The 14,341-nt window shown below is 43.4% G+C and overlaps 1 protein-coding gene across 1 annotated transcript in view; it reads left to right on the top strand.

Annotated features, from left to right (window-relative positions):
• The window catches only part of ABCB7 (ATP binding cassette subfamily B member 7), a 96,860-nt gene that overhangs the window by 10,433 nt on the left and 72,086 nt on the right, over positions 1–14,341 (top strand). The window contains exons 2-3 of the mRNA XM_069747232.1: positions 5,328–5,408; positions 6,822–6,908. Of these exons, the coding sequence (XP_069603333.1) occupies positions 5,328–5,408; positions 6,822–6,908 (168 nt within the window). The remainder of the gene's footprint in view (positions 1–5,327; positions 5,409–6,821; positions 6,909–14,341) is intronic.

Genomic DNA, 14,341 nt, shown 5'->3' with positions numbered 1-14,341 from the left:
GCAGCATTAGTGCTGCACAAGGTGGCTCTTTTAGTTAAAAACGCCTGGGGGTTGGGGGGGGGTGACAGGTTCCCTTTAATAATCCCATTGTGACCGCAACTGTGACAAGCGAGTCACAAAAGAACCAACAGATTCTGATTTTTGCAACGTGCTTTATCGTTGTCACTACTTGGCCAGTGCTGGAAATGGCGCTTATAAAGCAGATTCCTCTGAAATGTGACTCCTATACTGAAACAGCATTTTTACCAGGGTCGGACAGGATCTGAGATTGTCACGCCTGCGGCACACCCACGGTTATAGACCGGACTGGAGACAGGCATGGGGCCTGGTTACCCCTGCGCTGCAGATTCGGTTTTTATAGCAGCCATGACAAATCTCGTATGATACATTTTCCAGTAAATCACCCTGACTTCTGTAATGTGGATCTGTCAGGTTTGGTTTTACTTGATAAGTCCTCTATACTGCACTAACCTGGGGAGTGGTGAGCAGGGGTTGTCTTCAGGAGTGCGCCTCTCTACGGGCCTCCTGCCTTTTTGGGGGGTGATACACTGCTGAAGATTGATATCTCAGCTCACCGGTGTGGCTGAGCCCCTGGCCCCCATTGTGCGCTGTCTTATGCTGCAATGTAGGGGCACGGAGACTCCTCTTCGCATCCAGCGAGTCGGCCATCTTCAGAGTAGTGCTTGTAAGCCATATACTGAACAGCTCGCAAGGAATAGCTTGTTCCTTGACTAAAAAATTAGCCACTTCTGAGGTGGTCTGTAACTTTGGTAATGAGAAGTATACCACATAAATAAAGATCCCTCCATTCTGGAGAACAAACAGGACTTTTAATATGGCTTTGTTCCCATGACCACTAGTTATTCTTGGATCCATAAAGTTGTCATGCATTTGCCTCATTTTTAGCTGCTATCTTTTTTTGTGTGTTTGTTTGTTTTTTAAGCTGGAACAAAAATATGTGCGCACAACACTTTTTTTTTTTTTTTTGTCCAACCAATAAAACAGCAAACAGATCCACCTTATTTAAAGGGAACCTGTCACCCCGAAAATCCGGGGTGAGGAAAGCCCACCGGCATCAGGGGCTTATCTACAGCATTCTGTAATGCTGTAGATAAGCCCCCGATGTAACCTGAAAAGGGAGAAAAAGACGTTATATTATACTCACCCAGGGGCGGTCCCGCTGCTGGTCAGGTCGGATGGGCGTCTCTGGTCCGCTCCGGCGCCTCCTATCTTCATTACAAGACGTCCTCTTCTGATCTTCAGCCACGGCTCCGGCGCAGGCGTACTTTGCTCTGCCCTGTTGAGGGCAGACAAAGTACTGCAGTGCGCAGGCGCCGGGCCTCTGACCTTTCCGGCGCCTGCGCACTGCAGTACTATCCTCTGCCCTCAACAGGGCAGAGCAAAGTACGCCTGCGCCAGAGCCGTGGCTGAAGATCAGAAGAGGACGTCATGGAAAGAAGATAGGAGGCGCCGCAGCGGACCAGAGACGCCCATCCGACCAGACCAGCAGCGGGACTGCCCCTGGGTGAGTATAATCTAACGTCTTTTTCTCCTTTTTCAGGTTACAATGGGGGCTTATCTACAGCATTACAGAATGCTGCAGATAAGCCCCTGATGCCGGTGGGCTTACTTCACCCCGGATTTTCGGGGTGACAGGTTCCCTTTAAAGGAGTTTTCCTGTCCAAACGATAAGTCTGCAGTCACTCTCTATGGCTGCAGACTTGGGCTATGTGCACACGTTGTGGATTGGTGTGTGGATTTTTCTGCACCGTTTTTGCAAAATCCACAGATAAACCGCGGATTTACCGCTGTTTTTGTGCGGATTCCACCTGCGGTTTTACACCTGCAACATCCTATTGAGGAGCAGGTGTAAACCGCTGCGGAATCTGCACAAAGAATCGACATGCTGCGGAATATACATACGTTTACATGGTACTATACAATGCATGGAAAACAGCTGCAGATCTGCAGCGTCAGATCCGCACCAAAATCTGCAACGTGTGTACATAGCCTTAGGAATCCTCCCAGCGCACACTCTGTGCTGTGGGGATTCGCCGTTTTTTGAGCCGAGACCGGAGGGTATGTTTCCGGTATATATGCCCTCGTCCAGTGGGCATGGCCTCGCTTCCATACACTTGTAGTGTTGAGTTGCGGCCCACCCTCTAGTTGGCCACGCCCACTTGATGGCGGTATCATTAGTCGGGGCGCAGCCTCGTTCTATACAAGTGTATGGAGAGCGAGGCTGGAGGTATGTACAGTGTAACGCATACATACCCTCTGGTCTCTGCTCAAAAACCAGTGGAGGTGTTCAGAGACCCCTCTAGTAACAACGGATCTGTTAGAAATGGAACAAAAGTGGGTGCAAAACAGAAACCATAGCGTGGCTACAGTTTTCTCTTTGTATTGTATCCAGTGTTGTTAATACTGGATCCATGTGAACAGTGCCTAAGAGGTACATTTAAAAGTTGCTTGTTTTTACTCATTTAATAAGATGAGACTGTCCCTTTAAAGTTTGAGCCACTGTAAAACCTTCTAGTTAACCCCACGTATTAGGGCAGTAGCACCGTAGGGTATAAAGACAGAATGCCACCGAGACGGAAGCCACACAGTGGAGAATAAAACACGGCACACACTTACGGGGCCTTCTTGTTTGTACCTACAATGTTATCATGTTACCAACCATGTGTGCAGTAAGCTGGGGAGGAAACTGCAGAGCGGAGCGTTATCAGGGCGTACACCCGCTGCGGCATCCTCGGATGAGCCCCCTGTCTCACACTGATACTGTAGCTGGGACTCGAGAGGAGGTTGGTTTCATACAAATATAACACCGCTCCTATTCTTTCAGTACTGGTTGCCTATAGAGAGGAGTCATTTAAAGCTTGTGGGCCCCAATGCAAAATTTTCAACAAGGCACCGAACTATCACAGGTCTTAACCGTAAACTTTCGTGACAAAGCCAATATCCGTTTTTGCGTTTTAATCTCCCCCTTGTAACAAGAGCTTCTCTTTTTTTTTTTTTTTTTCTTTTTTTTTTTTGTTCCGTCCACTTAGACGTTTGAGGGCTTGTTTTTGATGGGAAGAGTTGTACTTTTGAATTACACAGTTCATGTTACCACATAGCGAACTGGAAGATGGGGTGAATATTCCACGAGCATTAAAATTACAGGGGAAAAATGCAATTGTTTTGGGAAATTTAGGCATATAAGTCTGTTTTCTCTTCTCTGGGGCTGGATAAAGGCCGCTTTTGGCCAAAATATGCTTTTACGTTGTGTATTATGTAACCAATAAAGAGCTTATTGAGGAAGTCCCTGATGCCTTGGATAACTTTGTTAGGAGAAACCTTACTCCAGGCAGCTATTGGAGTGAGAGGTGAACTTTAAAAATGCGATGGTGGTTAAAAATCACATTTTAATAAATTTCATTAAAAGCTCAGGATAAGCAAAATTATCGAGGAAAAATATGGAAAGCAGTATTCTTATAGTCTAAAATTGCTTTAACTAGGCAGCCTGAAAGTAAGAAAGTTTACGATTGACTTGCTGTTTGTATATGCCGTTGTTCTCCCACTGTGAGAGCTTTTATCTTACATAATGTACAGCATGTTTCTAAAGGCCCCGTCACACTTAGCGACGCTACAGCGATCCCGACAACGATACGACCTGTCAGGGATCGTTGCTGCGTCGCTATGTGGTCGCTGGTGAGATGTCAAACTGTGAGATCTCCCCAACGACGCAGCGGCGACCTGTACAACGATGTCACATGGCAGTTATTTCATGACGATTAACAGACCTCAATGAGGGACGTCCTGTCAACGAGGTCGTTGGTAAGGTGTCAAACACAGCGATGTGTGCTACCCAGCGGGACCTCAACGATCAAAAAAAGGTCCAGGCCATTCCGACACGACCAGCGATCTCGCAGCAGGGGCCTGGTCGCTGCTACGTGTCACACATAGCGAGATCGCTACTGAGGTCGCTGTTGCGTCACAAAACTTGTGACTCAACAGCGATCTTGCTAGCGATCTCGCTATGTGTGACGGGGGCTTTAGGAGCTTGGACAGCAGACCCTGGCCCAGTGTGCTCAGTACTTATGTTTCTGGAGAGGAGTTGACACTGGACCCAAAATCCTATCAGCGACTGACGGCTATCGCTATGTGCACACTTATACAGACGTAGCTGTCAGTCACTGATAGGGCCGCCCAGGTATAAGTGAATAAAACACAAGTTATCCTGACTCTTTTCCAGAAAACTATATATCAATCTCCATGGTTCCCCCTGCTTTATAACATGGTGCCTGCAGATTGGACGGCATTTTCATGGCAATAGGTTCCCTTTAAAGAGCAAGTGGCGCTTGAAGGATTGATACATAGGCTTGTGGTAAAAGATTCTGTATAAGGGGACACTCGCACCCACCATTGTACATGTCTGTGTGCTATTTTTTTGTTTTGCTTTTTTAAATGGACACCACACAGACCCATACAATTTCATTGATCCATGTACACATTGTACCTTTTAAAAACGGTTCTGTGAGACTCTGAGTCCAATTCTCATCTTTTTGGCGGCTCAAACTACCGAATTAAAGGGAACCTGTCACGAGAAAAAAAAGACACAATTAACCTGCCCAGCGCCTGCACTTAGTTGAATGCTCCATCCATCTTTCACTGATCCATGATTAAGAGTCAAGGAATAAGGAAAAGATCAGATCGTCTTTGGATGTCGCATGGATACAAACAGTTGGTTTCTCCGGTGTAAAAATTCCCATTTCTGTGTGACTGTAGCCTAATGTGCGTTGCAGGCATTGAATTCCCTGCTCTACGCCCCGGCACAGAAGTCCATGGGTGGTCCTAACCAGGGACAGACAGTCATCCCTGTGCAGCTGTCAATCACTAGGAGCGGCTGCAAGTTCTCCGATCGGCCAATATCCGCTTCTCCTGCTCTATCACACACTACCCGCAGGTTGGGCAGAATCTCCGAGCTGGCAGGATCCCTTTAAATGTTTTGGCCAGAAGTGTATTATCTGTTGCCCACAATCTTTTGTCTGGTAACATAAGGGAGAGAGACTCTGAGAAATGGAGTGGGATTTGGAGAAACAAAGAAGCAAAGGCTGCCGCTGTCTAGGGACGCAGTCGCTGCAGCGCTAGAAAGGTCCCTTTGTCATTCTGCATTTTTAATGTTTGTTTTTCATTTGCTTTACACCTGCTGCCTATGTTCTCCTGGCGCAGTTTCAGCTTCCTAGGTTGTGTTTTCCTCCTGGGCATCAGAAAACATAAAAGCCCTATTCTTTGAAGAGTCCTTATTGTCTTTTGCCTTAACCTGCCCTTCCTTCTTTCCACAGGTCCTACACCCGATCCCAAGACGGACCTCGTGGTGTATATGGGGGAAAGACCATTCATGCCACTTGTTAGATCCAGCAAAGGTATTAATAGTTTCTTTCTGTGTTGGCAGCGGGGAGATGAGATGGGTAGCACCCTGAGAGCTTTCTCTCATTATCCTGCATCATTTTGCATAATGAATAATTTTTCAGTCACTAGGAAAAAGCAAAAAAATAAAGTATGATAATTACTTGATGTTATGATCTGATTGATACAGACCTAAAATAAAGTATAAATCTAGATACATTGCGTGTCCATGTATAGAGGATGCAGGCAGATCACACTGCTCCCATTCAGAAAGGGTATGATAACTATTGATGATGGTGACATTCCCTTTTAGGAACTACATTAAGTTTTTGCTTCTCAATTTAAGAGCAGCATAAAATAGAGACAGAGACCCTGATTCCAGCACTGGGTCAATTAATGGGTTCCTTGCTGTGGCTTTATTTCACTATTTTATCTGCTAGTCTTCTCATTGATGAGATCAGTCTAGTCATATCCGCACTATCAATTGACCGCTTTCTGTGTACACTGTGCATAGGCAGAAAGCTGCCAGTCAGTGGTGGTGGTGGGTCTAGCCAGAGCTCATGGATATGGAGGACTACATGGCAGGAGCTCCTCACTGAGGGCTCTAGCAGAGTAGCAGATAAATAAGTGTTTTATCAAAACTACAGCAGGAAACCCAGTAAGTGACACACCTCTGGAACCAGGGTCTCTGCCCCTACTTTATGCTGCTCTCAGATGGGACAACAAAAATCTGGTGACAGATTCCCTTTAGAGGGAACATGTCATGTCCCCAAATGCTATTAGCCTGCACATATGGTGTTAATCTGCAGGTAAAAAGCCTTCTAAAGCGGTGTGGCCGCCGCACTGAAAGTTACCAGGAGGAAATTGATTGTATTTCTCCGGCTTTCAGTCCTAGAGGCGTGGCTCAGTGTATAGGGAGTGGCGGCTGTAAACGCCCCCCGCGCTACGACTGACAGCCGGCTCTGCAGCGTATCCGCACAGAGCCAACTGGCTGCAGGTTGGTGACGTCTGGAGACATGACTGGTTCTCTTTAAGGTTTCAATCGTGTCATGGTTCCATCATTGGTTAGAAACCTTTTTGGTATTAGGAAATGTAATGTTATATCATGCATTTATTGTGACGACTCATTTACAAGTAAGTGATATTCCCGGCGGCTGATCTGTAGTTTTTTTGCAGCCAATGGTGGCTTAATAGAAGCTCTGGTGTCACTGATATACACTGGAAATAATACATAATAACTGTGACAGCTCTGCGAACAGCACAAGATGGAGTCCTAATCTAGATGTTATATCTCCTGGTGGCCTACATCGCTCTGTACATACAGTCCATCAGCCATAAAGCTGTTGGAGGCCGATCTTTCTATGCACTGAAATGATATTGAGCCTTTAATATGTAGTGACGTGTTCGGCATTCTTATGTCTATGATACAGGTGCTCTCCGGTTTACCTTCCACTCACGTAAGAACGTGCTGGCATGGACACGCGGGTGGGAGTCTTCATACAGACCCAAAGCAAGGGGTAAGAAATTGTTAATATTCCAAATAGCGTTAAAGCGGACCTACACTTTCACACGAAAATGATTAGAGCGCATGACAGTGCGGTATAATAATCATTTATACAAATCACTCTATTGGCGTTTTTTTCTGATAACCCGGAATACAAACCGCTCGAAGTCTGTGCTGCCGACTACACCCAACAAGGCAGCGTTCTTGCCGCTCTTAGCATATGGAACTCGCACCCACCCTGAATATGGTAGCCTAGTGGCAGAAGTTTGTTGCCACATTTAGTGTAGCTAGTAGCATAGACTTCAGGCTCCATACTGCGTGTTCTCGGCTAAAGTCACTAATAGAGTGTGTTAGAAAATGATTGTACTGCAGAGTGCTTCACTATAATCATTTTCATGTGAAAGTGTAAGTTTTTGTTACATAATCAGAGAGCAGTATAATGTAGAGACAGAGACCCTGACTCCAGTGATGTATCACTTACTTTGCTGCTTAGTGCAGTTTTGATAAAATCACTGTTTTTTCAGCCAGGAGAGGAGCACTAGAGGACTAGCAAACCTTCTACCATATAGTCCTCATATTTATGAGCAGTGTATAACCCTGCCCATACCATTGATAGACAGCTTTCTGCCCATGCACAGTGTACACAGAAGGCTGCCAATCAGTGGTGTGGGCGGGGTTATACAGAGCTCCGCATTCAGAGAACTGCTAGATAAAACAGCAGATTGTATCAAATGAACAGCAAGCAGACTAGTAAGTGGCGCATCACTGGAATCGTGGTCTCTTTTCCTACATTATGCTGCTCTCAGATTGGGTAGCAAAATTCTGGTGACAGATTCCCTTTAAGAAACAGGTCGCTACTGTATACCGTCCTGGGATTTTATTATGTCTGCGTTGTAAGAATTAAAGAAAAAAAGGAGTTATCTATCATGTATACATTAAACATACTTTTCCTGAGGAGGGCAAAATAATTGAAACATGGAGTTCAAAAGACCTCTCCAACTAAAGAGTGAGTCACCGAAGTACACAGTGTTGAAACAAGTCTTTATTAGTAGGTGTGTGGCTGATGTAGCCTTAGCAATGTAGACAAATCTAAAAAAAAGAACTAATAAACCTTTCAGCTGTGCATAGTGAGTCTCGTTCACACTTGGGTGTCTATAGGGGTCTTAAGTGCTCCAACTTTGTCCAAAATAGTACAATGTATACACTACCGTTCAACAGTTTAGGGTCACTTAGAAATGTCCTTATTTTGAAAGAAAAGCACAGTTTTTTGCTATGAAGCTAACATTAAATGAATTCAGAAATACACTCTATACATTGTTAATGTGGTAAATGACTATTCTAGCTGCAAACGTCTGGTTTGTAATGCAATATCTTCATAGGTGTATAGAGGCCCATTTCCAACAACCATCACTCCAGTGTTCTTATGGTACTTTGTGTTTGCTAACTGTGTAAGAAGGCTAATGGATGGTTAGAATACCCTTCAAAACCCTTCTGCAAGTATGTTAGCACAGCTGAAAACAGTTTGGCTGATTAGAGAACCTATAAATCTGACCTTCCTTTGAGCTAGTTGAGAATCTGGAGCATTACATTTGTTGGTTCCATTAAACTCTCAAAATGGCCAGAAAAAAAAGCATTTTCATGTGAAACTCGACAGTCTATTCTTGTTCTTAGAAATTAAGGCTATTCCATGCGAGAAATTGCCAAGAAACTGAAGATTTCCTACGACGGTGTGTACTACTCCCTTCAGAGGAGAGCGCAAACAGGCTCTAACCAGAGTAGAAAGAGAAGTGTGAGGCCCCGCTGCACAATTGAGCAACAAGACAAGTACATTAGAGTCTGTAGTTTGAGAAATCGACGCCTCATGTCCTCAACTGGCGGCTTCATTAAATAGTACACGCAAAACGCCAGTGTCAACGTCTATAGTGAAGAGGTGACTCCGGGATGCTGGCCTTCAGGGCAGAATGGCAAAGAAAAAACAAATGTGAGACTGGCTAATAAAAGGAAAAGATTAATATGGGCAAAAGAACACAGACATTGGACAGAGGAAAATTGGAAAAAAGTGTTATGGACAGACCCAAGTTTGAGGTGTTTGGATCACACAGAAGAACATTTGTGGGACGCAGAACTGAAAAGATGCTGGAAGAGTGCCTGACGCCATCTGTCAAGCATGGTGGAGGTAATGTGATGGTCTGAGGTTGCTTTGGTGCTGGTAAAGTGGGAGATTTGTACAAGGTAACAGGGATATTGAATAAGGAAGGCTATCACTCCATTTTGCAACGCCATGCCATACCATGTGGGCAACACTTGATTGGAGCCAATTTCATCCTACAACAGGACAATGACCCAAAGCACACCTCCAAATTATGCAAGAACTATTTAGGGAAGAAGCAGGCAGCTGGTATTCTGTAATGGAGTGGCCAGCGCAGTCACCAGATCTCAACCCCACTGAGCTGTTGTTGGAGCAGCTTGACCGTATGGTGCCAAAAAGTGCCCATCAAGCCACACCAACTTGTGGGAGAGGCTTCTGGAAGCATGGGGTGAAATTTCTCCAGATTACCTCAGCAAATTAACTGCTAGAATGCCAAAGGTCTGCAATGCTGTAATTGCTGCAAAGGGAGCATTCTTTGACGAAAGCAAAATTTGAAGGAGAAAAGAAAATTATTTCAAATAAAAATCTTTTTGTCGAACCTTGTCAGTCTGGACTAGATTTTCAATTCATTTGGCAACTCATTTGATTAATAAAAGTATGAGCGTGCATGGAAAACACAAAATTGTCTGGGTGACCCTAAACTTTTGAACGGTAGCGTATATTTAAAGGAAAAAATGTGAAATAGATGGTATATTTGAGTCCGGCCAGTATTCCAGGCAGTAATAATCAGCGCCCGGAGTATTGGTCCGCCTATGACATATCTTATCAAACTTGTCAAGGAAATCTCTGAGTACAGATAATTTTTTTTTTTTTTTTTTTTTTAAAGCAAGTGACAGATTTATTGCTGATTTACAGTCAAGAACATTAGGAATTCTTTGGGACTTCAAATATCTGGACTCTCATTTCCTAGCAATGGACAGAACACTTTTGACCAAGAAACTATCTGTTGTGACCAGACAGAGTTCTGTGACTATACACAGAAGACAAGACTTTGGGTCATCTGTGATGGGCACTCCCATCTTGTCATGCAGAAGTGTCAATACTTTGGCCCAATAGCCCCTGATCTCTGGGCAGTCCCATAAAAGATAGAAAAAGGTTCCTGGAGTCCTGTGGCATTTAGGGTACAAATCTGAGGTTTCAGTCCAAACTTGTGAAGCCTAGCAGTGGTAGAAGATCGGTGGAGGATATAGAATTATGTGGCCCTTTCGTAGTAACTGGGAAGGAATAATTTGGGTTGTATCCAGAAAGAAATACCACTGCTCATCCAATATGGCTCCAACATCTTCCACACACCTGCTCTTTTTCTGAGCATGTGCTGGTTTAGAAATCCTGTCTAGTAAGACATCATGAAAAATGGAAATATTCAGTGTGTCTTCATGTCATCTTATCTATGGAGAAGTCTTCTAAAGTACCTTACATGTGGCATTGTGGACCTGGGTCAGAAGGGCATGTTTGAGCGGTGGAAAACAAAATAGATTATTAGGGAGATTAAATTCCTTTTTTAGGGCTTGAAATGTTATAACACCCTCAGCTATAAGCACCAATCGCACTCTCTTGACGGATCTGATTATCTGTTCACCATATAGGAAACACCTAATCAGTATCTGATCTCGGGGCAGTAGGGAATAGGTCTGAGTGGCAGATCTAGCTTCCGCTGAAGGATTTTGGAAATACTGGAGCCTTCATGCCACTGTGGCTGTGCGCGCCTCCTCCTTGGGTGCATGTAGTCGTCTTAGGTGCTCTACAGCCACTGCAAGAATTCCCAAAGCAAAAGCCTTGAAGGCATGCCATACCTGGAAAATTGGGGCTTCCTTAGTGTTTTTGTGAAAAAAGGAGTTCCAGTTACCCCAGAAGTTTGGGAAAGTGGAAGAGGTTCATGGACCAGAGAGGGTTGTGCACCTTTTTCTCCATTTTTTTTTTTTTTGGTCTGTTGGACAGCTTGAGAAAGCTGCATTCAGCTACAACCCCTGGCAAAAATTATGGAATCATCGGCCTTGGAGGATGTTCATTCAGTTGTTTAATTTTGTAGAAATTAAAGCAGATCACAGACATGGCACAAAACTAAAGTAATTTCAAATGGCAACTTTCTGGCTTTAAGAAACACTAAAAGAAATCAAGAACAAAAAATGTGGTAGTCAGTAATGGTTACTTTTTTTAACTTAGGATAGGGGAAAAATTATGGAATCACCCTGTAAATTTTCATACCCCCAAAATAACACCTGTATTAAATTAGATCTGCTCGTTAGTCTGCATCGAAAAGGGAGTGATCACACCTTGGAGAGCTGTTGCACCAAGTGGACTGACCTGAATCATGGCTCCAATGCGAGAGATGTCAATTGAAACAAAAGAGAGGATTATCAAACACCTTAAAAGAGTGCAAATCATCATGTAATGTTGCACAAAATGTTGGTTGTTCACAGTCATCTGTATCTAAAATCTGGACCAAATACAAACAACTTGGGAAGGTTGTTAACCCCTTTACCCCCAAGGGTGGTTTGCACGTTAATGACCAGGCCAATTTTTACAATTCTGACCACTGTCCCTTTATGAGGTTATAACTCCGAAACGCTTCAACGGATCCTGGTGATTCTGACATTGTTTTCTCGTGACATATTGTACTTCATGATAGTGGTAAAATTTCTTTGATAGTACCTGCGTTTATTTGTGAAAAAAACGGAAATTTGGCGAAAATTTTGAAAATTTCGCAATTTTCAAACTTTGAATTTTTATGCAATTAAATCACAGAGATATGTCACACAAAATACTTAATGAGTAACATTTCCCACATGTCTCCTTTACATCAGCATAATTTTGGAACCAATTTTTTTTTTTGTTAGGGAGTTATAAGGGTTAAAAGTTGACCAGCAATTTCTCATTTTTACAACACCATTTTTTTTTAGGGACCACGTCTCATTTGAAGTCATTTTGAGGGGTCTATATGATAGAAAATGCCCAAGTGTGACACCATTCTAAAAACTGCACCCCTCAAGGTGCTCAAAACCACATTCAAGAAGTTTATTAACCCTTCAGGTGTTTAATAGGAATTTTTGGAATGTTTAAATAAAAATGAACATTTAACTTTTTTACACAAAAAATTTACTTCAGCTCCAATTTGTTTTATTTTACCAAGGGTAACAGGAGAAATTGGACCCAAAAAGTTGTTGTCCAATTTGTCCTGAGTACGCTGATACCCCATATGTGGCAGTAAACCACTGTTTGGGCGCATGGGAGAGCTCGGAAGGGAAGGAGCGCAGTTTGACTTTTCAATGCAAAATTGACAGAAATTGAGATGGGACGCCATGTTGCGTTTGGAGAGCCACTGATGTGCCTAAACATTGAAACCCCCCACAAGTGACACCATTTTGGAAAGTAGACCCCCTAAGGAACTTATCTAGAGGTGTGGTGAGCACTTTGACCCACCAAGTGCTCACAGAAGTTTATAATGCAGAACCGTAAAAATAAAAAATCATATTTTTTCACAAAAATTATATTTTTGCCCCCAATTTTTTATTTTTCCAAGGGTAAGAGAAGAAATTGGACCTCAAAAGTTGTTGTCCAATTTGTCCTGAGTACGCTGATACCCCATATGTGGCAGTAAACCACTGTTTGGGCGCATGGGAGAGCTCGGAAGGGAAGGAGCGCCGTTTGACTTTTCAATGCAAAATTGACAGGAATTGAGATGGGACGCCATGTTGCGTTTGGAGAGCCACTGATGTGCCTAAACAGTAGAAACCCCCCACAAGTGACACCATTTTGGAAAGTAGACCCCCTAAGGAACTTATCTGGATGTGTGGTGAGCACTTTGACCCACCAAGGGCTTCACAGAAGTTTATAATGCAGAGCCATAAAAATAAAACAAAATTTTTTTCCCACAAAAATTATTTTTTAGCCCCCAGTTTTGTATTTTCCCTAGGGTAACAGGAGAAATTGGACCCCAAAAGTTGTTGTCCAATTTGTCCTGAGTACGCTGATACCCCATATGTGTGGGGGGAACCACCGTTTGGGCGCATGGGAGGGTTCGGAAGGGAAGGAGCGCCATTTGGAATGCAGACTTAGATGGAATGGTCTGCAGGCGTCACATTGCGTTTGCAGAGCCCCTAATGTACCTAAACAGTAGAAACCCCCCACAAGTGACACCATTTTGGAAAGTAGACCCCCTAAGGAACTCATCTTGATGTGTTGTGAGAGCTTTGAACCCCCAAGTATTTCACTACAGTTTATAACGCAGAGCCATGCAAATAAAAAATCTTTTTGTTTTCCCACAAAAATTAATTTTTAGCCCCCAGTTTTGTATTTTCCCAAGGGTAACAGGAGAAATTGGTCCACAAAAGTTGTTGTCCAATTTGTCCTGAGTACGCTGATACCCCATATGTTGGGGTAAACCCCTGTTTGGGCACACAGGAGAGCTCGGAAGGGAAGGAGCACTGTTTTACTTTTTCAACGCAGAATTGGCTGGAATTGAGATCGGACGCCATGTCATGTTTGGAGAGCCCCTGATGTGCTGAAACAGTGGAAACCCCCCAATTATAACTGAAACCCTAATCTAAACACACCCCTAACCCTAATTCCAACGGTAACCCTAACCACACCTCTAACCCTGACACACCCCTAACCCTAATCCCAACCCTATTCCCAACTGTAAATGTAATCTTAACCCTAACTTTAGCCCCAACCCTAACTGTAGCCCCAACCCTAACCCTAGCCCTAACCCTAACCCTAGCCCTAACCCTAGCCCTAACCCTAGCCCTAATGGGAAAATGGAAATAAATACATTTTTTTTTATTTTTCCCTAACTAAGGGGGTGATGAAGGGGGGTTTGATTTACTTTTATAGCGAGTTTTTTAGCGGATTTTTATGATTGGCAGCCGTCACACACTGAAATACCCTTTTTATTGCAAAAAATATTTTTTGCAATACCACATTTTGAGAGCTATAATTTTTCCATATTTTGGTCCACAGAGTCATGTGAGGTCTTGTTTTTTGCGGGACGAGTTGACGTTTTTATTGAAAACATTTTTGGGCACGTGACATTTTTTTATCGCTTTTTATTCCGATTTTTGTGAGGAAGAATGACCAAAAGCCAGCTATTCATGAATTTCTATTGGGGGAGGCGTTTATACCGTTCCGCGTTTGGTAAAATTGATAAATCAGTTTTATTCTTCGGGTCAGTACGATTACAGCGATACCTCATTTATATCATTTTTTTATGGTTTGGTGCTTTTATACGATAAAAACTATTTTACAGAAAAAATAATTATTTTTGCATCGCTTTATTCTCAGGACTATAACTTTTTTAT

This window comes from Ranitomeya imitator, chromosome 2 (assembly GCF_032444005.1).
Source record: "Ranitomeya imitator isolate aRanImi1 chromosome 2, aRanImi1.pri, whole genome shotgun sequence".
NCBI lineage: Eukaryota > Metazoa > Chordata > Amphibia > Anura > Dendrobatidae > Ranitomeya > Ranitomeya imitator.
This window is presented reverse-complemented; position numbering and strand designations above follow the sequence as displayed.